This window comes from Culex pipiens, chromosome 2 (assembly GCF_016801865.2).
Source record: "Culex pipiens pallens isolate TS chromosome 2, TS_CPP_V2, whole genome shotgun sequence".
NCBI classification, from domain to species: Eukaryota; Metazoa; Arthropoda; class Insecta; order Diptera; family Culicidae; genus Culex; species Culex pipiens.
In genome coordinates, this window is record NC_068938.1 from 131,907,759 (window position 1) to 131,934,301 (window position 26,543).

Below are 26,543 nucleotides of genomic sequence, written 5' to 3' on the forward strand. Positions count from 1 at the left end.
TGATATTTTTGATACAAAATTAAGTGCTAACCATTTTTTTACAGCTCGAAAATCCACCTCACCTTGACCAACTATATGCCTTGGGCTGGTCTGACATAGTTTGATTTGTGATGATTCCATTGCAGCAAAGCGCCAGTTTGGTGTTTGAAAACAAAATGTAGGTAATCTTATTTTTTGTTCAAATGAACGAATATTTTCAACTTTTTTTGAACAGAATAGAATCAATTTACAAATAAGTTTTAATTCCTGAAGAAATCTCCCAATAATTGGGTCCTAAAATTAAGCTTAAATTTGTGATATTATTGTTCGCAACGTTAAAACTTATTTTTCTGAATATAATGACCCTTAGTACGACCGCAAAGAATCTAAAATCCAGAGTTTTTTTTGAAAAGGTCCTATAAGCTATTGTCTTTCATATGTTTATAGGACCTAATCAAAAAAAAGTCGAGAAATGGATTTTAAAATCCAAGGTCCTAGTTGACATCTCTTAAGGGGACCATAGTTGATCCATCGAAAAAATGTTGTCTTGTCAATTTTTGATTGGTTTTAGTTTATAAGAAGATTTATAAAAAAAAAATTGAAGGAATATTTAAAATTGATCACACCTTTGGAGCAGAGCTTTCCAAGATATTTTTTTTAGTTAGATCTGATGTTAAAAACAATCTGTTAATCTGTTTTAACTGTTCAACAAGAAACATAAAAACTTATTTTTTCTACAACTGAAAACAACCAACAAGTAGGTTCAACAAATCAAAAAATAAAATAAAATAAATGCAATAGTGATTTAAGACTGACCATTTTTAGGAAGATACCAAAATTGAAAAGCCCCAACCTAAATGGCCCTAAAACACTAGTATTGTTCTACTGAACCGCTCGAAATTCGCGTAAAATCAAATCCAGTCAGTTTTAGGTTAAATTCAAACAACATAAGAAATAAACACACACACTTAACCGCGTGTTACCATGACTTGTGCGCATACAAACAAACAAAAACATCAAACTCTCTTTCTCGACCGAAAGTTTTTACCACGCTAGTCGTATTTTTTGTTATTTTCAACCTTTGTGTCACACTTTGTCTGCAAACTGCCCAAAAAGAATCCAATCCATGTAAAACTGTGTACATACAAACAGAACGACCGTTTTGATTCGAAAATATGAAAATAAAACTGTAAATAGTTGTCTAAAGCAAACCCGTTTACGAAATCCAACATGGAATCAAACAGCCAGTAGATGTCGCTTCTCTAGTGTTGTACAGAACAATTAAAATCCAAGTAAGCGCTCTGCAAACCCAAAAAATCGAAGAAAAACACAAGATAGTACATAGCAACAGGTAGTAACGAAGTGGCATCCACTTGCACAACCAAAAACATAAAAACACACTGAAAAAAAGAGTCAACCAAATCTGCAAACAGAACAAAAATCATGTTTCTACCACTAACCCCAAGGATGTCTTTCTCTCCTGCTCCTACTCTGTTTTTCGGGGTAGGTTTACTGTTTCCTATCCTCTTGGGTGTCCCAAACTCACACACAAACACACATTTAAAAAAAATCCGTGAAATCGTGAATTGCAAACAAAACCTAGGTGTCTATCTTAAAGCAAAAAGTAAACAAAACAAGAAAAACTAGTGTTAGAGCATTTTTGAAACGTTAGCGAATCGGTGGCAAGAACAAGAGAACAAAACGGTGTAATTAAAGGTGAGCGCGTAAAGATAGGTTATTTCACATTATTCATGTCACATTTTTTCCGTGTAACTAAATTACGATTTTGTATTAGCGAGAAAGTGAGGAGAAAGAATTAAGTTCATTTTTTCTGTCGAAGGAAAAGATCACTGCCAAAACCAATGACTGATTAAGTGTTTAAAGACAGCAATTTCACACGCACGCAACACACACTAACACAAATACACACTTAAGTGGCGTAAACACCACCTTAGGAGGTAAATGGAAGCGATCGTGGTTTGAGAATGGGGGCAGAATAACTTATAAATTTGTTGTGCGATTTTTGTTCAGTGTTTTTCGCAGCATTTTGTCCAACTGCAAGAATTTTACTCGTTTTTGGAGTCGAAAAAAAACAAAAACAATGATTTTGACAACACTGCCATACAACAATAGACACAAAGCGAGGCGTTTAGTACAATGAAACCAATACAAACTCACACACACAACACACGCAAACAAGTGCACACGTTTAATTTATCAGGCGTCTCCATCGAAATTAGCTCAAATAAATATCTAGACAAAAAACAAAAGTGAAATCAACTGCCATTCAAACGGAACAAATTTCAGCAAAGAAAAATCATCATTTAAAACACATCGCGAGTGCAGGCACTCGCTAAATAAACCCTTTTTCCCTTAAAAAACCTTCAAATTGAAAGGTTAGAAACGTTGAGGAAGGGAAAATATCACTCTGAACCTTTGGACTGATCAAAATTTTTATTGTATGAAAATTTAACAAATTGAATTAAATTAATTTTTCGAACCGCTTCTTTCTGAGCAAGAAAAATTTTTTAAAAGGAAAATGTATACAATTTACACGCAACGTGTGCATAATTATTTTTTCTTTACAGAAAGTGAAAAAAATGAAGAATTCTTCAACTTTTGGTTCGTCTGAAAGCAAGTTATTATTTAAGTTAGCTGTATTACGCAAAAATAACAAAAACAAGCAAAATTTGTCCCACCCGCCGCCACACGGAAATTTAGAAGAGTGAAACGTTTCGAACAAAAACGGTATAGTTTAATTATTTTAGGTAAAAAAAGTGAAAAAACACAAAACATTTCTTTACATGTAATGTAGATAATCGACGCGAGAGAGCGAAATAAGGTGTGTGAATGTTTCATACACACTTAATTACCTTCTTCCTAAATGCAATTTTTATTAGTGCTTCTTCCTTACGTTTAGATTTATTCGTTTTTTTTTATTTTAATTTTTCTTCATAAACTTTTCCCAACAACTAGTTGTACACGACGTCTCCCCCATCTAGTGTAAAATATTTTAGGTTTCGTAAGATTTCGAGCATAAGTTTTTTTTTCTCTTGTAGTAAATGTTACAACTGTAATTATTTCTAAACTCGATGCATAGCTTTTAATATGGTATACACAATAATACAAGTGCTGAAAATATTCAAAACATTGCGTTTGTTTTATTTTGGTTTTATTATTTCCACACAAGTCACATCTCCCATTTTTTTCCTGTCTTCTCTATCTTGTTGGTTTGTTTGGTTTCGTTTATTTCATCAGTTCGTGTCATGTCTTCTTGATCTTGATTTGCAATTTTTGTTTGGCGATAAGGTTCCCACTGGTTCCACAAAAGGTAAGGATTCATGACAACTGGTTTTGAATTATAAACAATAGAATACCGTCAGTGGGGGTGACATTGGGTCTGGGGGTGAGATTGGGTCAAAGTATTTTTTTAAGGATTTTAAAATTTTTCAGGTACTTTTCAATGAAACTAAATTCTGTTAAAAGGGTTGTGCAAGGGACATCTTAAGATGACTTTTCTGAAAAAATCTCGTTCCTAGAACAAATCCTGTCATTTTAGCAGCTGTCTAAAGTTGAGGTACGTTTTTGGCCAAAAATGACCTCTCGAAAAATCAACTTTTTAAATTTTTTGTTGGAATTGATCGAAAAGTACCCTAATGTTTGAAAATCTCTACTTCAAATATTTTAGCATGTCAATACGATTCCCTCGAACAAGAAACACTGTTGGATGACTTGGTTTTACTATATCTTTGTATTTGAGCATTTGTCCCGCCCGTGTGGATCAATCGGACCGCGCACTGGACTCACAATCCAGAGGTCGCCGGTTCGAATCCCGCGGTGGGCGCTCTAAAATTCTTTGTGTAAATATGGGTATTCGGCGCCGTCGCTCCGTGCCATACTTTCATACACTTAGGAGCCCAGGGCGGCGAAGTCCTTGTAGATAAAAAGGAAGACACTAGTGGTTGGTACTAGCAATGGTGGCCGACAGCTATAACGTCAACTTCGTTTTTTTTTGTATTTGAGCATCATTTTAGTTTCATTTGACCCAATGTCACCCCCTCAAAGGGGTGAGATTGGGTCAATTTTCAAACGATTGCCATTTAAGGTAGAGTCCATCAAATTACACCATATTTTGGGAAAAAATTTTGACCCAAAGTCTCCCCCACTGACGGTACTTTCCAAATGATTCCACAATTCGATATTTTTGAAGATGATGTCAGTTTCGTAGAGGTATGAAAGATTTGAGCTCCCTGAACATGCTCCAATCGACAGAATTGCACAAGCAATCAATCACTCTTAAATTACTTTTTTTGTGTGTGCTAACACTCCAATACCCGCTGGCCGGCAGCGAAATTATGGGAAAGTTAAGTTTGTATCGGACTTAGAAAAAGCTGATACAGCTTATTTCAATCCCGGGAATTTCAGAACGTCATAGCTCCTGGCGGCCCAATTCCGAGATCTGGCCCAGCCACAACATAGCACCAGTAGATTCCTCGATCTGTATTTGAGCAATTCTCTACGAAATCAGTCGATTTTGACCATTTTTATTTTTTGTTTTGTTTAATTTGGCTCAAACTTTGTGGAGTTCTTTCCAATGACCAAAGAAACTATTTTGTGTCATTGGTTCACCTTTACAAGGCTCAATACAATTTTGACAGTTGTCCATACAAAGAAAAAACGTAAATATTCGATAACTTTTTGTAATTACTTTACGTAAATATTCGAAAAGTAAACACTTTGCCGCCGAGTCATGATTTTTCGAAAAAACCTTGCTTAATCCACCTTAAGGTGGTACCAGCCTTTCTCACATTAATATACTCTTGATAGGGTTGTCAGATTTTCATCCTATTGCACTCATTGGAAAGGTCTTTTGATTACACATCTAACGATGGGTCGCAAGATTGATAAGGACATTATTTTCATCCAAATATCTGAGAATCTGCTTCAAAAAAGTGTATAATGAACACCTCATAACTTTTGATAGGGTTGTCAGATCCTCAATGTTTCTAAAAATGCATAACATTCTTACAAAACACACCACCCTTTTTACAATCTTCCGGACTTAAGTAAAACTCAATTTTTTTCCAATTGTTGAAAAATTAAACATTTATGAATTTTTATGATGCTTCCGAAAAAAATATTTTGAATATTTTGGAATTAAGACTACACACTTAGATTTTTTTTACCGAATTCGGTAGTTGAAAACTCGGTAAACCATCTGTCAAAATGAACAAAATTTAACCGAATTTCAATTGTACGATGAACAATAATGAACTTTATTACCGAATTTCGATAAGTTTTTACCGAATTTGGTAATAATCCGTTTACCGAACAGTTCAGCAGTTGAAAATTCGGTAAACTTTGCTGAATTCGGTGAAAAATCTATGTGTTTAACATTTTAAATAGGCGTAATATTGAATGTTTGGCCCAAGTCTGCTGCTCGGTCCAATTTTACGTACTAGTCCGTTTTACAACAAATTTTGAAACCATCACCATTTCAGGCTGTAAATTATTGAAAAACATGTCTTTTTTCGATTGTTCAAAAATGAAAGTGGCCGTACCACCCCTCCGTCACGAGATATCGAAAAAAGGAGCTTGAATTCGTGATCATTGAAAAAATGAAGAAGGGTTAGGGATTAAAAAAAGTGTCCACGTGGTTTATGGTTGGTCCCTTTAGTAAAAAACGATATTTTTTCTCGTTTTCGTTATTTTTACGCTAGGCGCGTCGAAAACCCAGTTTTTATGTTTAAAAAATCTTATTTCGGAATACTGAAAACATAAGTTTACCTGTTATGTTATTTAAAATTTCCCGAGGAATCCGATAAAAATATTTTCAGACAATGGCTCTTTAGTCCCGTGGTCTTCAAAACAATATTTTAAGTTTTTGATTGAGATTTTTGAAACATCAAACTATTTTTCCTCAAAAGCCTATCTACCTTATAACCTTTCATTTGCGTTCAAGACAGCTAAAATCGGTTGAAATGGCACGAAGTTATGATTTTTGAAAAATGTGGGTTTTGAAAATAACGACAAAAAAATCCATATTTTGAACCACCCTAACACGGCATAGGTCATCCTAATAGCCAAACAAAAAAAATACGGGTCAAGGAACGCCCGGAATGATTTTGAGCCCGATCGGAGATTTTTTTTCGAATCATGCTGTTTTCGTAGGGAATTGCAGTGGCTTTAACTTGAAAACGATACACGATATTGAAATCTATGTTCTTTTCGATTGTAAACTTGATTTAACATCTGAAAATAAGGTAATAAAATCGACCATGGGTTGGTTTTCTGGGGAGTTATTGAATATTTTAGATATTTTGAATAATTTAATAGCCTTCATATGGATGGTTGCCAAAATTGTTTGGACGAACTCATGATGCAAAATAAATTCTTTGATCATAGAAAAAGTACACACAAAGTTTCATTCAAATCAAAAAATAATCTTTGTCCAAAGTCTCAAAGAATTTTTTAGTGAATAAATGGCATTTTTGTCTTCATCAAAACTATCCGCTGAAAAACTCGTAATAGCACTCATTTGAGTGCTGAAAAGTTATACTTGTATTTGCATTTGACCGATTCTTCGGCTCCTTTTCAAAAAAATCCCAATTTTTTTTAGCATTTTGGCTGTAGTGGCAAAATAAAATAAGAAACCCCCCAATGTTATTACATATTTGGAAAGATAATTGATTTTCCTACAAAGAAATATCAAGCAGAATTAACCATATAGTACCTTCCTCTTCCCCTGAAATAAAAATGTAGCGTGACGGGACAACATCGTAAAACTGGACTTTTAAAAAGCACACTACAAAAATCGCTACAGTTTTGCCAGTTTGATTTTTAAAAATTTTTGCTCTTCTACACATTATTACAAATTAAAAAACGAATCTTTTGCTCCTTGAACTGAAAGAATTGGTTGAAATTTGAGTTTTTGCCAGCCATTTCTTTTCGTGACGGGACAACGAAAGGAGCAGATTTATGAAAAAACTCCTCTCCCGTTCAATGGCTTGCAGACCATATTTGGTCAATATTCTTGGCTTTTAAGGTAAGAAAACGCATTTAAAGCACATTGAAATTATTGAATCATAATTAAAATGATTTTTTGCATATTAAAAACCACATTGAAAATTGAAAAATGTGACATTTTGGTGTAGCTTCGCTAAGAATCGGTCATTTGTATTCCTTACACATTAATAATGTTTTACAAAGTTGAGAGTTGTAAAGCGGACATCATGGACATTTTTTTTGCCAATTTGTGTTATTTACGCATTGCTCTTGCATTAATTTTGAATTTGATCTTAATAATCAAAGCTTGTTATCTAATTAAAACACAATAAAAAAAAAGGGAAACAATTGTCTAAATTAATGTTTTGTCTAGATATTCATGTTATGCTCAACGATGGAGACAGCTTATTCTTTTCTTTCAAATAACCTAACTAAAATGTCACCGTTTTCCAATCATTTCCAACATGCGAATGTCGACAAACAGCGTGAAAATCGAACACCGAGCTAAGCTACACCTCCTACCAAAAATTATCAATGTCGAATAGTAAGCCATAAGAAAATTCGAGGAACAGAGGTAGATGACCGATTTTATTAGTTTTCTAAAAAAGGGGTTAGTCATGTGGTGACGATTCGCAATACCGCCGTAAACGATAAGTGTGTAACAGTGAGTAAAATTTAGGTGATATAACGATACTGAAATAAACAAGGGAAAATCAGAAAAAAATACAGAAAGAATAACAGTAGAGTAAAACTAGAGGACGCCAGATGTGCAGAAATAAACTATTGAAAAGAGGCAGACGGAAAAGAAAGAAACTTTCCAATAAACAGAGAATAATGACTTTACCAATCAAGAATATGCCTATTAATAAGAGTAAACACACAAATCGTATAGAGAGTGTAACACAACCGCATCGCATCATTACTCGGAAGACTTGTACAGTGTGTCCCTAAACTTTTTTTCGGTTGTTTTTGTTCAGTTACGACGAAAATCTGGGGGCAAGAAAAGACTTAACAAAAAATCGTAGTTGTAGCTGTGGGTAAGCAAGTTTTAACACAAATTCTATAGTTTTTGATAGCTATTTATCGATGAACATCACAGAAATGCTGAATATATATTGTTAGAACGTATTTTTGAAGTACAATTTGAGATTTTGAACAGTTGAACTATCGTGCGTCTCCATCAAACCATTAAGTTAGAACGATTTGATGGGAACGCAGGGTGTTTCAGAAGTTTCGAAATCTTTAATAAATTCTAAAAGAGCGATTTCTTTTACGTTTGTTGATAGCTAGGATACGAACACTAAACTATTTGATGAAAATTGAGCTTTACCACTTTTACAAACATCAGGGAAAGGGTCGAATCACGTATTTTAACCGGAAGCACAATAAATTTGCACAACAAAGTCAGGTGTTGGGCAGCAAGAAAAACAGTTCAACAGTGCCTATTTGTGGAATTGGGGCAGGCAGAGAACGAGAACGAAAATTTGGTAGCTGGAGCGTACTAAATCGAGCGGAGTTATAGAGAAAGTATGATGAATGGTGTAATTTATGGAAATATGGGATAAAATCAGAGCAAATTTATCGTACCTATAATCATTTAACGTGTAGCAGAGATTATCACAAGTCTTTAAGTCATCAGCTATTATCACTTATCCTGTGCAGAAAGTAGTAGTGTTGAGTATCATAAATTAACAAAATAAAAACGATTTTAATTGCGGTTACCGATATTAGAATTTGCCGGAGGATAGCGAAAAAAACGAGCAAGCTAATGGAAAGGTATAAAAGAAACGATGAGATCGCAAGTAAAACTTCTTCGATATACTAACAAAAACACACAAAAAAATATTCGGTGGAAACTAGATAAATTATTTACTTAACTGAAAGTAAACTAAAGGAATGTGGCAAAAATATGAAAAAATCAAATACATATGAAAAGAAAACAGAAAAGTTAAACCAAATAGCTTAATGTAACTCAAATTCAAATCTCTCGTCCCATGTGCTTCTTGCGGGGATCCGTTGTAAATAGTGATCCTGAGATCTGGGACAGGGTGTCAACCCCCTCCGGGAAGAGTATGAATTTTCGTAGTAGGTGTTGTTTCGTACTAAGGATTAGGAAAGTGAACACAGAGAATGAATCAGAAAGTAAAATGGAAGAGGAGTCTAGTCGGTAGTGCAAAACTGGACCGTAATTCTAATATCGCTTCTGAATAGGTTTCTTCACTCTCACAAACAGTTCCAATTATTGTCTCTCACTTTTTGGTAAGTGAGTGAATAAATTTGTTAAACCTTTTATAACAAATATTCGTGTAATGTTTAAAGTTTTCCCTCAAAACAACTTTGTTTATTTAATTCATTATTTTAAAAAACACGTAATTTCAAAGCTCATGGTTTTGAATCAACAATCACGAATGGAGGAAGAATGACAGCAAAGAGGACCACAGATTTGGAAGGTAAAACTACAAAAAATACAACACAATAATCGAACCCCAAAAAGTCAAAATAGAACAAACCAAAAATTTGCATAAATTTATTAACAGGAACATTTCTACAAAACGCCGTACACAACAAACAGAGAGAAAGCAACAAAAAAACACACAAAATGGAAATACTTTTGAACAAATAACTACCTCATTAATATTAAAACACACAAAAACCACAAACAAACGGAAATAACGGAGTCGAACAAAAAAAGGTCAGGAAATACAACCAGAGCAGCAACAAATAAATTGAACAAAACAAACGCAGTCAGAGCGCAAATTATTAGCACACGTTGAAAGACAGAGAAAGAGAAAACGTCATATATTTGGATATTTTGTATGGAAAAAAACACGCCCACAAAAATCAATGAGGACAGAAAAAGGCAAAAATCAAAAAAGCGTCGAAATTTGCAAACTTTTATGTTTCTCGAAAAAAGAACCCCCTTTAAAAACTATCGAAAACTATTCACGTTTTTGTTTGTGCCCCCCATCCCCTTTGAGTATTATAGGTGTAAAAGTCATCAAAAAAAACATACACACACGAATATTACAATTATTATATAGTTTAAAATGTTACTCGTAAGTAAGGTGAGCAAGATATACTTAACAAACAAAAAAAAAACAAATAAGGAAACAAATTCAAACTAAACAAGAACAGTATAACCAGTCGATCGGAAGGAGGACAGAAGAACGGAAAATCAACTGATGATGCTTATTAGAGTTTAAACACAGGAAAAAAGGGCGTAGTTGATAAACAAACAAGGAGAAGAAGTAAAAAAAACAACAAATTGTATCAGTATGTTTAACAGTAAAATTACGGAAAATATATTACAATAAAATATGAAACGGTTTTTTTAATTTGATGTTTTGACAAAATTCCGTTACCATTTATAAACATATAGATATTATTTTCTAAAAAAAAAAAATGATTGAAAGAAAAATGATGATGTGTAAACATAGGGGAAATATACCCTTACTAATCAAACACCTGTCTTCATCATATGAAGAGTTTGATGCTCGATTAAAGCTCCAAAAATACTATTTAGGCTATTAACTTACCAGCAACAGCACCACCTCAAGTAAGCACGCAAATTTATGCCGTTTAATGGCCAAAAAGATCAAATTTAATGCACTTTTGATCATAATTTATATTTTGCGAGACCATTTCTCATCATTTTGGTGGCACACACATCCACACGCAAGATGAGAGGTTAACTGCTTAACGAAAGTCGCCATCAATATCTTTTCACTTGCGCCAACGATTTCAAAGCGTTTAAGATATGAAATTTCTTCCAACTACCGGCAACATGTTCTTTTGAACATTAATAAGTCACTCACTTGAAAAATAATCCCGAAACATGTAAATAATTAGCAAGCACCATCAAAAAAACAAACGCGCTAAGTCTTTTGACGTTTGAATTTTGACGACCCATTCCAATCGAAGGCTGAAAAAAAACGAGTGAGAAGTGAAGGCAAATAAAGAACAAAGGGTGGTCACCAAACCACCAGCAGCGCCTGTTGGAGTGAGCCAGTGATGCCAGGAAATTTTCTCTATAAATGCTACTTTTCGTGAGTGTTCGCTTAAAATTTCATCAATTTTGGCAGCACTAAGCAGACCCAAAAGAGCGCTGGAAGAAAAAAGAACTAAGCTGAAAATAGGAAAATGGACGTGGCTTGTAAAAGGAATAGCATAACTTTTAGTAAAAGTGAAAATAAACAGAAATGTTCACAAAAAGTTGCTCTACTCGTTGGTGTATTTGGTTTTAGTAGATTTCAACTCCAGATTATCCAGCATCATTCAATTACGACCGCTTATTAGGCTTAAAATGGGTATATTTCCCATAAGTGGTTTGCTTGAAACCATCTCGAATTATCGCGATTTTACGAAAAAAAAAAGTTTTGAAGTGTTCGTCGTTGTCGATCATGGCCGTCGCCCGCGGCATACACGAACGACGAAACAAAATAAAACAGAAAACAGTTTCGATAACTCGTGATGGTTTAAAGCAAACCCCTTACGATAACACATATTTTTTGTAATTGTCTGTTTTGCAACTTTGAGAACATTGTAATGCTTTAAAAAATAACCACGTAAAGTAACAAAACAAACGAAATTTTAAAATATTTTTATTTTATTCTGGATGAGAAAATGCAAAAAAATGCACAAGTCATGGTGTTAACACTTGAATGAAAAAAGTTTTTTAAGGCTCTGAAAGGTGTCATTCCCGATCGGCCATTTGGCGGCCATGTTTGATTTAGAAAAACATCCAAATCTTCCCTCAGAATGTATCAATAAAAAAATAGTTTTCTTTGTGTTGTTCGTAGAAGCATTTTACATATTGTTAAGAACCATCATTGACAGTCATTGTCCCAAGAATGAAGGGCACCGTTTACGACCTTATATTTACACCTGCCCAGTTGTTTTGCAATCATTAGTTTTTAAAAACATCTAAGCATTAATGAAAAAAATCGCGGGAAATAAACTTTTTGCAGTACTGGTACATTGGAATTTTTACAAAAAAAAGATCAATGTATTTTTACTCGATCCCAAACATTTAAATGTGAATTTAAACGCAGGGAAATGCATTTCAATTTGTTTTCGGTTGTTGACTTCTACAGTCGACTCTCTGGCTGTCGATCTTCCCGATTTCAATATTGCTCCATCTACCGATGAAATTTTCAGTCCCTTCAAACTGCATACTACGATTCTCTTCATTCCTCGATATTTTCTCTTGCTTGAAGGATCTCTTCCTCGACGGTCCCTTGAATTCATTTTGCTCTAAAAATCTCTTCTGGTTGTCAATAATTTCACTTTCTCATGGCTTGCATAGACATTTTTTTTTGAGAAATCAAGCTTTGAAGGGTGTTTGACATTTGTTTGTTTTTGTTTAGTGACGTTGCCATCGTTCTCTCCCATAGCTGGGAATCAGGAAAAACATATTTTCATTCGAGTCTTCATTTTGCATCGTTCTGTAAACTGATGATCTCGACGGTCCCTTGGATATTGACAACCAGAGAGTCGACTGTATTATATTCTACATTTACTTATTCTATTATGACTACATTTTTTGTTTAAGTTGGAAATTTGGTTTGGCCTTTTTCGGGCCGATTTAGAAAAAGGAGGGGGGCTACATAAACTTTTAAAAATATTTGAAACGGCCTTACCTCTTGAATTCAAAATAAAATTAAAAATAAAAATAATTAGTTTTAATCTTGTATTTATTATCCCTATTTTCATTGACAATACCTTTTTCTGTTATTTTAACAAGCTCGGATAGCTTTTTAAAAACAATGTATTGTATTGAGGTTATTACCGCCCCCACTTATAAAAATCTAATTTTACTCAAAAGACAACTATTCGAAAGGGCGTAACCTTGGTGTAAATAATTTATCCCGCTCACACAAGTCAATAATTGCATTAAGTTTACTGCCCATCATTTGGCAAAATCGAATTTTTTGCTCCAAAAGGTGTTACTAGAATTTTGTAAACTGATGCGAATTTGTTTTTTTTTTTTAATAAAATATTTCATCGAAAATCTTTCGAAATAAGTTTTTGATATATTATATATTATATATTTTTTTAAATATTGCGTTGGTTGCATTACTCTGGTGATATTGAATATTGAATAAACATTTCCGAAATTTGGGAAATTATTTTGAACTCCCTGTTCACCCTTTCCAATGATAACTAAGATTATTAAACAAAAAATAAATAAAATCCAGCCAGTTTATTATCAAAGTACAACATTTTATTGCAAACTATCAAAATAAGCATCTACTTTTTATGAAACGCAATCTGCACCCGTCCATAGTTTGCATTCACAGCTTGCCAGCAGGAACATGAAAACGTCTTCCGGTCCATAACATCCGTATAGATGACCCCATCCAGATGGTCCATTTCGTGCTGAGCTATCCGCGCATTCCAACCCTTTAGTGTCAACTCTTTACGTTTTCCGTTCTCATCAAGTCCACTGAGGAGCACCTCCGAATACCGTGGCACTTCTGCACTGAAGCCCTTTACACTGGCACAGGCTTCTGTGAAGCTCTTCTTCTCATAGTTGGTCACTTTAAGTTCCGGATTGATCAAAACCTAAAAAAAAAGAAGCTCAACTTAGCTTAACTCGCTACCATGAACGTCGGGCGACCTACCGTCAGTGGCAACGTGTCCATTTCCTTGATTTTGTACTCCGCAGAAGTGTACTCATCCCGGAGTTTATCCTTGAACTCCATCACCAGAATCCGCAGCGAAATGCCAATTTGTGGCGCGGCCAGTCCAACGCAGCTGTACTTTCGCATCACGTCGATCATGGCCTGGACGAGAAAGCGCACCTCCGGCGAGGTGACCGCTTCCGGTGGGACGAGCTGGGCCTTCTGGCGTAGAACCGGATCACCGACCTGGGTTACGTGGGCGTACGGAGGACCGTTAGTCGGAACCTTGGAACGCCACAGCTTTTGGTACCATCGGGCGAGGGAACCAAGATGTGTGGTTGTTGAGAAGGTGCGAATCATCTGGTTGATCAGCATGTTGAATGAGTCTATGCTAAAAGTATGTTTTATGTAACAAATGCGGCGTTAAGCAGCAAAACATATTTTGTACGAACCTACCCGCAATCAAAACAAACCGATGAACTCAACAGCTGATTTACCCCACCTCCCTCGATTCACAAACTTCTATCACACTAAATCTGCAGGTGCTATAAAATTCATGCGAGTCTGTGAGTAGTACAGGAACATGGAAACCTTTAAAATTTCCGAAGATTTTATCATTTTTTGAACAACAAATATTTGTATTTTTTATATAGTCTACAAGCCTTACCCGACAAACTTCGTTCTGCCTTTTTTTTCGTTTGTTGACGTTTTTTTTTTTGATTTTTTGCTTATTCAGCCTCCTGTGATCAAAATTTGAGTTTACGTAACTTTTTCCATACAATTTGCCGATGCCCCGGAATCGGTTCCAGAGTGGCCAAAGTGTCAATTAGTTAGCGTATAAACCTTCCTTGGACTTATACGAACCCAACGCAACAAAAAGCACCTCGATCCGATGCCCCGTATTGAACTGATTCACGTTCGAACAAAACCGTCGAAATTTTTTATATATATAGAAGATAGATTTATCCCTTTCAGGCATGAATTTTCAAAAAAATATTTTTTTAGTCGGTGATGGGAAAATGATTCTTATGACCGTACGAAAATTATAGGCTAGTTTTGGAAATTTTGATATTTGGGTCATATATGACCCATCAGGCTCGAAAGGGTTATATGGTTTATATAGTGTTTTTTAATGGGTAGGTAAATAAACTTTTCAGCTTTATTAAATGGTTGACTTGTACATGTATAAACCTTTTATTTTTTTCGCTCATAAAATATATGAGCAAACATGAGCACGAGCAAACGTGAGCCAGCTCGCGTAGCGCTCCTCCTCACGAATGAGCGAAAAATGCTCTCATGAGCGCTCATAATCGCAACACTGATTTAAGGAGACTTGTAAAAATTTACTATGAACAGAAATTTAAGTAACTTTTATTTTTTATATTTTACTAAGAAAATATAATGCATTGATGGTCCCCTCGGCATTTTACGTTCAGACAGGTTAGCTGATAAGTGAGTGAGGGCTAAGTATTGCGAGGTTTCGGCGTGGTATTGGGTAAGGAAAAGAGTACTTGTTCCGTTCGAGGTGTAAAGAGAAGTGATCGAGCTTCTGCTCGGTTTTTATTGCTAAGGCAAAACGGTTCGGTGCGTTACATAGTATTTTGTTAGTGTGCGTGACAACTCCTAAGCGTTAGGGCGGTACACCTCAGTCCTCCGCTTTTCAGTTTGTTATTACAGTGTTTAATTAATAGAAATAAGTAATTTTAACAATTCAATTAAGTATTCGAAATACAAGTTATTTTAATAAGAAAATTGTAAGAGTTTGAGTTCGAAAAAGCTATGCACTAGTTATAAACAAATTCATCGTTCATTTTAGGATTTCTCTGACGTTTCGAACGTCGAAGACAGATCGCTGGCAACTCCGCCACAGCGGCATCCCGCTTTCTTCTTCTGCTCTTCGTTTGAACCGGTTCCAAGAATCCTCGGAACGGGCCCTCACCGCATCCAGTGCCCCGCATCAGTTCTGTATCTTCTCCCATCTCGACATCCATGTAGTCTTCCGCCGCATTTGTCACCGGCGTTGCGAGCGGCATCATCAAATTTGGATGTTCGTGCCGGCGTTCACGTCGCGGTTTAAGCTGTCCGCGCTGCGCGATCAGCACCGCGTTTCCAATTTGTATCTGGAAAATATTTTTAGAAAATTTCTTTAAGTACGTAGCCAAAATCCACTTATTTGGTAATTTAACGTCGTGATTTTTATACCAAATAGTATCTCCTGCAATCAGTTCGTCCAACTCGTCATTCGACGTTTTGTTGGATATTTCAGGTACTTGTACCTCATCACAAGGAGTTTGTTTACTGACTAGATGATTTTTGTAATGATTTTTAGGATTTAATAAATCTAACATTGTTTTTGGCTTGTATGAGAAAACTTTCTCTGAGGGAAATTGCCCTGAACTCGTCGAAGTATTATTTCTAAAATTTATTAAAAATAGATTAATCTGGTCTTCCAAATCAATGTTGTCCAACTCCGGATCTAACAAAAACTTCTTTAAAACGTCTTTAGTTGTTCTAACTAGCCTCTCCGCCTGGCCATTGCTCTGCGGATTGTATGGTGGACTTTTCATCACCTTAATTCCTTGCCTTTCAAGAAATGACACAAAGTAAGAAGAATTAAATGGAGGACCATTGTCCGATACCAAAACGTCTGGTAGACCAAATCTTGCAAAATAAGCAACCAATTTCTTCAACACTTTTGCACAATCCGTGCCTTGTTTCATCCATTCTACCTCAAGCCACTTGGTGTGTGAATCCACAATCAGAAGAAAAATGTGGCGAGAAAAATAGAAGAAATCAATGTGAATTCGGCTAAAAGGCCTAGCAGTTGGCGTCCAATTAGACGTAGTTTGAACTTTTGGCACCACTGCCATACTACCACAAATATCGCATGTTGAAACATATTTTTCAATATCTTTGTTGATTCCAAACCAATAAACTTGTCTACGTGCCAATTGTTTCATTTTAACTATCCCTGCGTGATTGGCGTGTAAAAGTTTTAAAATCCCGCTTTGCATTCCACGTGGTATCACCACCCTGTCTTGGTACAATAAGCACCCTTCAACCTCTTCCAAATCATTCTGATTTGCAAATACGTCCATAAAGCGTTTGTCCACCTTTTCCGGCCAACCATCACGCAGATAGCTTAAAATTTGTTGTAAATAAACATCGTCAGTTGTCGCCTTAGCAACCAAAACAAAGTCTAATGGGAAATCTTTACTGAAGTTAATGCTCCTAACGAAATCTTGATCCAATTCGGCAGGCACCGACTGACTTAGAGGAAACCTCGAACAAAAATCCGCATTTCCCATCTTAGCAGACGGCCTGTACCGAAGCTCAAATTTATAAATGGAAAGTTCCAAAATATAACGTTGGAGTCTGGTTACAAATATTGAATTTTTGCCTTCTTTGCCGAAAATTCCCAGCAATGGCTTGTGATCAGTGTAAGCCATAAACTCTTGTCCAAATAAATATTTATGAAATTTCTTAATGGTACAAACCAAAGCTAAAGCTTCCAAATGAAGAATAGGATACTTCTTTTGTGCGTCATCTAAACTAAAAGTTGTAAAACAAATAGGCTTCTCAACCCCATCGATCACATGAGCAATTACTCCTCCTAGGCCATAGCCTGATGCGTCAGAAACAACTACAATTTCCTTATTAGGATCGTAAAATTCCAGAATATTTGCCGAAAGCAACATTTGTTTACTTTCGTGAAAGGCTTTGTCGCAATCGCGATCCCAAATAAACCTCGTATTTTTCTTTAGCAAGTTATACAAAAAATGCAATTTTGCAGACATATTTGGCACAAATCTGTTGTAGTAGTTTATTAATCCCAAGTAGGATCTTAGTTCATTAACATTTGTAGGCACTTTTGCTCTCTGAACAGTCGAAATTTTGTCAGGGCAGGTCAATAAACCTTTGTCCGTAATAATGTGCCCTAAATATTTCAATTCTGTAACAAAAAATTTGCATTTCTCCCAGTTTACCTTAATATTTGCCTTTGCAAGCCTTTTCAAAACAATTATCAGCTTATCTCGACAATCATCGACAGTTTGCCCTGCTATCAGAACATCATCTAAATAACAGAACACATTGGGAATTCCGCCCAAAATTTGATCCATAATGTGTTGGAAAATTGACGCACTAGGAGAAGCCCCCTGTGGTAAGCGATGGTAGGTAAATAAACCCTTAATCGGAGTAGAAAAATCTTTCACAAAAACATCTGAAAAATCCCGTTTAATCTCTTTAATCAACTCATCACCCTTTGGCGCACTCACACTGTTAATTTGTTCATCAATCATCGCATTGTTAGAAAAGTATTGCCTCCATTGAGGGAAGAAAATATCCATCCAATTCCTGCCAAAAAGCGGAATGAACTTGAAATCAGAATTTAATACAAGTAATTTCAACTTATGTTTGAAACCATTCAGTTTTACACAAACATCTGTCTCTCCCTCAATATTGAGTTGATTTCCATTAACTACCAAAAGCTGTTTATCACATTTGTTCAAAGGTTTGTCAAAAAGTCTGAAATATTGAGTTTTTCCCTTCACTGTTACTGTTGATCCACAATCAATCTCCATTTGGACGAAAACATTATCAATTATGACATTTGTCAAACAAGGTTCACTTATTTTGTTAATGGACTCCACACACATACATTGTAAACTACCTGGGTTCCACTCGGAGTAGCTTTCATCGTCCGAAGTCTCCACCCTAGGACCATCTGCTGTCCTCATGCGTCCCATCAGATCCGACAACTCCTTTTCTGCACTGGTCCCTGGCCTCGCGGCCTCGATGAAATTCACCGCATCTCGCTGCAGGTTTTTCAGTGTGAAACACTTTCTCCTAATGTGACCTAACTCCCCACAGTAATCACATTCCATCTCCGAATAATCCCTCTTAGGCCAGTTGTTGTAGTTGTTGCGACCATTTAGTCTGTTATTGTTACTGTAGTTTGTGTTTCTTTGTGTGTTGTTACGATTATCACCTTGGAATCGAACTGTACGCTGAGTGTTTTGTGAATTTTGTGTGTGATTGTGATTGTTGTAGTTGTTGTAACCCGATCTGTTGCCCGATCCATTTGTTCTATTGAAACCATTACCCTGTCTATTGACATTGTTTTGTGTGCGTGTGTGTTGTCTTTGATTGTAGGGATGGCCCAAACGCTCGTGAACTGGTCTTCTCACTTGGTTAATCATCTCCGGAGGAGGGTAGTTGTAATTAGCGCACGAATTTTGATTGAAAAGCGAATGTACATTGCGCTTAGCAATGTTCCATGTAGTGATAAACTTGTCCAATTTAGCCAAATCCAACTTTTCCTCCTTCAGAAGATTTTCTTTTTGTAGTGTCCAGATAAAATTATCAATAATTATTAACCGTGTTCGGTAAAACCGATTGAATATGATCGGGATGAACTCGCAACGATCGAGTGAGATCGGGAACGATCGTGCGAGATCGTGCAGGTATAAAAAGCCATTTTTATTTAATAAAAGATTGATTCGAATCTAGCCGTCAGCGAGTACGGAGACAGTATAATTCGATATTTAACTTAATCCTAAATCCGAGTCTTAAAACTATTTCCTAATCCCTATTTAAACTTATAAGAAGTTTACGCGAGTGAGTAAGAATATTAAAAGTGGCGACGAGTGAAAACGTTGAAAACGCGGAACGCGTCGTGCAGTGATTTTTGGTTTAACGCAATTTGTGGTTGCAGATTTTAGGCGGAGAGGTTCAAACGGATCTAATTAGTCCAGAGTGAACAGACGTGAGTATTAAGTGACCTGCGAGAACCGTAGATAGTCTGTAGTTAGCGATCTTAAACAGCTATTGCACGGAGATTCCTCGATTAAGCGCATATTGAAATTTTTGTGAAAACCCATCTCTTCATACCGATCACGTGATTAGCAGACTCCATTTTGTAACAAATCTTTTGTTCTATTCACAGCCACACACACGCACCAGCCGTCCCAAGCCGATCATCCTCGCGATCATCCTTTTGTTCGCGGCGTGAGATCGCGGTAATCCGGCGGTGAGCAGGCTTGACGCGGTGAGGATCGCTAATCCAGATCGCGAGAGGAGCGAGATTTGGCAAGTGAGGCGTGAGTGAGTAATCAGGGCGGCGAGGCCAGACGATTTGCTCACGGTCGGCGAGAAGCACCAACCGACCGCGCGGACACGTGTCATCAGCAGCATTAACCCAAGAGTTCAGCCAAAGCTACGGTTACACTCCTGCGGTTACTGTAAGTAGAAAACTTGATTTTTTTGCCCCAAGATGTCGTCTGTTCCCGGCATGATCGGTTCTATCGATCATTACCATCGAGGCAAGTCTTTTGCTAATTATGTTGAGCGATTTGAAGTCATGTGCAAACTCAACAAGGTGGCTTCAGATGCAGATAAGTTGTCGTGGTTTATCTCTGTGAGTGGCGAGGACGTTTTTGATGAAATTAAATTGATTTTTCCTAAGCAAGAAATTGAAAAACTTGAATTTAAGGAGGTTGTTAAGCAGCTGAAAGGCAGGTTTGATAAAGCTGTGCCAGCCATGATGTATCGATTTGATTTTTACAACCGTTTTCAACTTCTTAATGAAAGTTCTGAGAATTTTGTACTCTCAGTAAAACTTCTCGCTGAAGATTGCAACTTCAATGCATTTAAAGATGAGGCTCTTCGCGACAAACTTGTTATGGGCATTAAAGACAAACGTTTGCAACATAAACTGCTAGAAGAAGAAGATTTAAGCTTGGCGCAGGTTGAAAAGATGGTAATCAACACGGAGAGGGCTGAAAAACGGGCTCAACAAATGGGTGAAAATCGTGTGGAACATGTTGGTGCTACTGCTAGTGTTCTAGCTGTTCATCAGCGATTGGGACCTAAAGTTAATTCTTGTTCGGGGAGATATCGTTCACGCAGCAGGAGTCGTGATCGTGGTCATGAGCGCAGAGGACGTGACATGGATCGCAGAGGTCGAGAAGTGAGTCGTGAGAGGCGAGATTACGATCGCAGATCTCACAATCGTAATCACAGCTACGATCGCAGCCGCAGCCGTGAACAAAATTACTACAACAATGCGATTTGTAATTATTGCAAAAGAAAGGGACATATTAAGCGTTTTTGTGATTTGCTCGCGGGTAAACAAGTTAAAAGGGTGAATTTTGTTGAAGAGGATACTCCTGAAACTAAACCGGTTTTTGACAAATTCAACAGAATCAGAATCAACAACTCTGAGGATGATGAAAGTGAGATGCAGTGCATGAAAATTGGGGATGAGAAGACCTTAAGTGAGCCGTGTTTAGTGGATGTTCGAGTTCATGACAAATTTTTGGAAATGGAAGTTGACACAGGGTCAGCAGTTGCTGTTATTAGCCAACATTTGTACGAGCAACATTTCAATGAAATTCCTCTAAAATCTTGCAATAAACGCTTGGTTGTGGTTAATGGTTCGGGTTTGGAGGTGCTTGGACAGATTTCTGTTGAAATTGGGTTGAATAAGCGAACCGAGACCGGAAATTTGGTTGTTTTGAGGTGTTTGAAGAACTTTACACCACTTTTAGGCAGAGATTGGCTTGACATGTTCTATCCTGGCTGGAAAACTCAGTTTTTACCGGCAAATATCATTGGAAATTTGGATTACAAATCAACTGACACAGTTTTAGGTAATCTGAAACTGAAATACAACAAAGTGTTCTCTAAAGACTTTACTGAACCAATTACAGGGTACCAAGCTGATCTGACCTTTAAATCAGAACAACCAATTTTCAAGAAGGCGTATCAAGTTCCGTACAAGATCAAAGACAAATTTAATGAGCATTTGGACATGTTGGAGCGACAGGGAGTGATCACACCGATCAAGGCGAGCGAGTGGGCTTCGCCAGTTATTGCGATTGTGAAAAAGGATGGGGATTTACGCATGGTAATAGATTGCAAAGTTTCTTTAAATAAAATACTGATTCCCAACACTTATCCTCTACCCCTTGCTCAAGATGTTTTTGCTTCATTGGCTGATTCACAAATATTTTGTTCTTTGGACTTGACGGGCGCTTACACTCAGTTAGAGTTGTCGCAACGTTCAAGAAAATTTGTTGTAATTAACACACCTAAAGGTTTATACACCTACAACCGCCTTCCCCAGGGTGCAAGTCCAAGTGCATCAGAATTTCAACAAATTATGGACCAGATCCTGAGAGGATTAGAAAGAGTGTGTTGTTATCTTGACGATGTTCTTATTGCTGGAAGAACTTATGAAGAATGTTTGGACAAGTTGGAGCAAGTCCTGCAAAGGCTCTCCGATGCTAATATTTCTGTAAATTTTAAGAAGTGTAAGTTCTTTGTGACATCTTTACCATATCTTGGTCATATTATTTCTGACAAAGGTATTTTACCCTCACCTGAGAAAATTTCTACAATTGCCAAGGCAAAAGTTCCACAGAACGTGACTGAACTCAAAGCGTATTTGGGACTAATAAACTACTATAACAAATTTGTACCAAATTTATCAGAAAAATTGCGACATCTGTACAATCTTTTACAGAAAAATGTCAAATTTGAGTGGTCAAAAAACTGTGACGAAGCTTTCAATGAAAGTAAAAATTGCCTACTAAACGCTAAACTTCTAACTTTTTACGACCCTAGAAAACCATTAGTAGTTGTGACTGACGCTTCTTCTTATGGTTTAGGAGGAGTTTTGGCACAAATAATGAATGGAGCAGAGAAACCAGTTTGCTTCACATCTTTTTCGTTGAACTCTGCGCAGAAACGTTATCCAATTTTGCATTTAGAAGCTTTGGCTTTGGTATGTGTTATCAAAAAGTTCCATAAGTTCTTATTTGGTCAAAATTTTAAAGTATTCACTGATCACAAACCCCTTATTGGCATATTTGGGAAAGAAGGCAAAAATTCTCTTTTTGTAACCAGAATCCAACGTTATATTTTGGAGTTGTCCATATATGACTTTGAGATTGAGTATCGACCTGGTTCAAAAATGGCGAACGCAGATTTTTGCAGCCGTTTTCCCCTGGACCAAAAAGTGCCAACTAGTTTGGATCAGGAGTACATCAACAGCCTGAACTACACAAATGAATTTCCGATTGATTTTACGCTTGTTTCTAAAGAAACAGAGAACGATAAGTTCTTGAAAGAAATTTTGAATTTTGTCACAATCGGTTGGCCAAAAACTATACCAAATCAGTTCAGAGATTTTTCTTCGCAGAGGGAAAAGTTGGAAGTCATTGATGGTGTTTTGCTGTTAGAAGATCGAGCGGTAGTTCCAAGCAGTTTGAGAGAGAAGATTTTACAATTATTACACCTGAATCACGGAGGAATGGTGAAAATGAAGAAGTTAGCCAGAAGGACAGTTTACTGGCCAGGCTTAAATTCAGACATTGAAGACTTTGTTAAAAGTTGTGAATCTTGCTCTCAGATGGAAGTTGTGAGGAAGCCGGAAGCTTCGGGGTCCTGGATTCCTACCACAAGACCGTTCAGTCGTTTGCATGCAGATTTCTTCTTCTTCCAAGGAAATACTTTCTTATTGATTGTTGACAGCAATACTAAATGGTTGGAAGTTGAATGGATGCGTTTTGGCACTAATGCAAGACTTGTTAACAAGAAATTTGCGGCAATGTTCACACGCTTTGGTTTACCGGATGTAATTGTTACAGACGGTGGCCCACCTTTTAATTCCACGGAATTTACTGGTTTTTTGGAACAACAAGGCATAAAAGTTCTTAAAAGCCCGCCGTACAATCCTGCCAGCAACGGCCAGGCTGAAAGAATGGTGAGAGTTGTCAAAGATGTGCTAAAGAAATTTTTAATTGATAACAAAACGAAATCTCTTGAGATGGATGAAAAGCTTAATCTGTTTCTAATTAACTATAGAAATGGTTCCTTAAACTCTGAAGGTTTGTTTCCTTCTGAAAGAGTTTTCAAATATACACCAAAGATCTTGTTAGATTTGATTAATCCAACTAAAACTTACAAACACAATCTGGCTGAACCTCCAGCACAACGATGTGTCGTTGACACTGAAAAACTTGATCCTCCAAATGAATTGGATAAAATTGAGGCAGGGGATAAGCTGTTGTATAAAAATAGTCACGATACCTTCCCAAAGTGGGTCGAAGCGCAGTTTATTAAAAAAGTGTCTAAAAATGTCTTCCAGATTCAAATTGGGCGACACGTGGCTACGGCGCACAGACATCAGCTGAAGGCGTTGCACGTTCCCAAACGTGGGTCCGCGAAGATGTGTTTTGCGGCCAACAGTTACAAACGCAACTTCTCCTCAATCGATGACGATGGAGGATTACTCGGGCATTCGAGGGATTACGCGGTGTATCGTAAGCAGAGAAAGGTTGACAACGAATCCCGCAGTCCTGTTAGAACGAGGTCGAGGGCCAGATTGGAGAATCAGCTGTGACACAATTAGCAGATCTACCTTTGCGTTCAGGTGCAAGTTCTAAGAAATGCACAGTCGAACCAATCATCATGAAAAATACATTTTTGCGCTGAATTAAAGTGAATTTGAAATTATATTTCTTTCTGATATTGTTAACAGTGTAGTATATAAGCAGTGAAATGAAATTAAGTTTATATTCTCGATAAATATGAAATCAAATACAAATTAGAAAGAATTTGCTTTAGAGGGAAGATCTTGTAGTGTCCAGATAAAATTATCAATAATTATTAACCGTGTTCGGTAAAACCGATTGAATATGATCGGGATGAACTCGCAACGATCGAGTGAGATCGGGAACGATCGTGCGAGATCGTGCAGGTATAAAAAGCCATTTTTATTTAATAAAAGATTGATTCGAATCTAGCCGTCAGCGAGTACGGAGACAGTATAATTCGATATTTAACTTAATCCTAAATCCGAGTCTTAAAACTATTTCCTAATCCCTATTTAAACTTATAAGAAGTTTACGCGAGTGAGTAAGAATATTAAACTTTTAACACAGCATCACTCAGTCCTACCAAAACTCTGTCAATGATTGCAACTTCTTTGAAATTTTCAAACCCACAAAACTCAGCCTGAAGTTTAACCGCTTGCACAAACTCCTCAGCGGTTTCGTCTGGTTGTTGAGTCCTTTGACTAAACCGAAACCGTTGTACAAGGTCAGGCTCAGTAAGATCAAGTTTAAGCTTGAGTTTTGCCACAATGGTAGCATAATCAGCTTTATCTAATTCATCCTTCTTGAAGAGAAGTTTCAATTGGGAATAAATGTATGGCCCGCAAAGATTCATAAAATGAGATTTTTGAAGATCACCCTCCACTTTGTTAGCTTTGAAGGTGTAATCCAGCCTATCAGCCCAATCGCCAAAGGTCGTGCCTTTGCGATATTGCTCAATGCTTGAAGCCATACTCATTTTGCCCTTTTTCCCAAAATGCAATTTAATGGAATAAATAGATAAAAAAAAAGAAAGCAATGAAGACCAATTAGTCTTGTTTCAGGGGTAAAAAAAGTCTTGAAAAACTCACCGCTCTGCTATTCCGGCCTTTGCCAGCAAATTTGCTTACAACGCCTCTCACACACACAGCAAAATGGCCGCTACCGCGTGCCCGGTACGTCCCAGCACAGCACAAGCGTCCTCCAGCGAACAATCAGCCACCGCCGCCGCCGCGATTGAAGATTTTCTCCTTAAACAGCAACCTGGACGATCCGACCGGCTGTGACGTTGGAACCAACCAGACACTTGGAAACAAGAATTACTCGTGCCAAGATCTCCCGCCAGCACACACAAATTGCAATAAAATAAAGAAATTTATGTTAATTTTAGATTTTTTTAACTTTTGTTCTAATCAGAACCAAAATTCTTGCACACGCAACACTTAAAAAGGTTAAATTGTTAATTATTTTCACATGAATTCACTCAGGGATTCTTTTGGTGATACTACCCAAAAGAATTTTATTTTATTTTAAAAGAAAAAGCACAAGGAACCAATTTGCCCCAGATGCCCTTACCTTGCCAATCAGCAATCACCAAACAAAAGAACGACGCGCGTGCCTTCCAACAAAATGGCGTCCCAGAAGTTGATGCTCACCGTGCCGCCTTTGTTCTGAACCTCGCCTGATCGCCGCGTGCCGCTTCCTCCGGGAAAAACACCCAAACGTCGAGCGTTTCCAACCGGCGTCCTCGAAAAATCCGGCACCTCCAAGCAGCTCTCGTCCAATCCGCTCCGGCGTCACCCGAAACAAGAAATTCCGCAACCGTAGAACACTTAACCGCTCACCCGAAAGTTCGGTTCAAAGTCTTTTTTTTTTTTTTGCAAACTGCACCCGCGAAACTAATGCAATTCGATTTTTAATCAAGTTCCGCGCACCCGAAAAATGCAAAAAAAATTATCCTCCTCGTCGTCACTGATAAGTGAGTGAGGGCTAAGTATTGCGAGGTTTCGGCGTGGTATTGGGTAAAGAAAAGAGTACTTGTTCCGTTCGAGGTGTAAAGAGAAGTGATCGAGCTTCTACTCGGTTTTTATTGATAAGGCAAAACGGTTCGGTGCGTTACATAGTATTTTGTTAGTGTGCGTGATAACGCCTAAGCGTTAGGGCGGTACACCTCATTAGCCAGGTGTAAACAAAGCTGTTTTCGATCAATGTACGAATTATCGGACTGAAACATGCTTTGAATTGTTCATCTGCACGTCCTTTAAATGATCATTACTGAAAAACAATGAAAATATGTTTTTTTTTTCAGAGAAAGAAAATTAAAGAAGTGTCGGAGGTCATGAGGTCATGGCGCGGTGGTTAGCGGCTTCGGCTGCCGATCCCTAAGTTGTTATGGGGCGTGGGTTCGATTCCCGCATTATCCTCCTTCCTTCTATCGGATGGGGAAGTAAAACGTCGGTCCATTTGCGTAAAAGAAGTTTTGGGTGACTCACCCGGGGGGATGGCAACCCTATTCCGACCTAAGCAAACTGACAACAGTCGACATTAGCACGGATGT

General features: G+C 37.2%; 3 protein-coding genes across 5 annotated transcripts; 1 reads left to right on the forward strand and 2 right to left on the reverse strand.

The window, feature by feature from the left end:
* Positions 1-13,189: 13,189 nt before the first annotated feature.
* LOC120424564 (peptide deformylase, mitochondrial-like) lies at positions 13,190-14,054 on the reverse strand. Its single transcript, XM_039588736.1, has 2 exons — positions 13,608-14,054; positions 13,190-13,548 (listed from the first exon to the last, which is right to left on the reverse strand). The coding sequence occupies exons 1-2, from the start codon at positions 13,980-13,982 to the stop codon at positions 13,234-13,236; spliced, it is 690 nt and encodes a 229-aa protein (XP_039444670.1). The 5' UTR covers positions 13,983-14,054; the 3' UTR covers positions 13,190-13,233.
* A 1,268-nt stretch (positions 14,055-15,322) lies between these two features.
* On the reverse strand, positions 15,323-25,635 carry LOC120424618 (uncharacterized). Of its 2 annotated transcripts, none has more exons than XR_005606406.2 (2): positions 25,078-25,635; positions 15,323-15,727 (listed from the first exon to the last, which is right to left on the reverse strand). XR_005606406.2 is itself a non-coding variant. In XM_039588793.2 (2 exons), exons 1-2 carry the CDS (start codon positions 18,331-18,333, stop codon positions 15,392-15,394), a joined length of 390 nt encoding a protein of 129 aa, XP_039444727.1. In that variant the 5' UTR covers positions 18,334-18,944; the 3' UTR covers positions 15,323-15,391. The 2 variants fall into 2 exon arrangements, 1 of the variants encoding a protein (XP_039444727.1); XM_039588793.2 differs by lacking the exon at positions 25,078-25,635 and adding an exon at positions 18,280-18,944.
* Positions 19,873-24,971, forward strand: LOC120424604 (uncharacterized). 2 transcript variants are annotated; one of them, XM_039588773.2, is made up of 3 exons: positions 19,873-21,259; positions 21,320-21,516; positions 23,761-24,971. In XM_039588773.2, the coding sequence occupies exons 1-3, from the start codon at positions 19,882-19,884 to the stop codon at positions 24,013-24,015; spliced, it is 1,830 nt and encodes a 609-aa protein (XP_039444707.1). In that variant the 5' UTR covers positions 19,873-19,881; the 3' UTR covers positions 24,016-24,971. The 2 variants fall into 2 exon arrangements, with proteins under 2 accessions (XP_039444707.1, XP_039444699.1); XM_039588765.2 differs by having other exon boundaries at positions 19,873-21,516; positions 23,761-24,526.
* Positions 25,636-26,543: the final 908 nt, after the last annotated feature.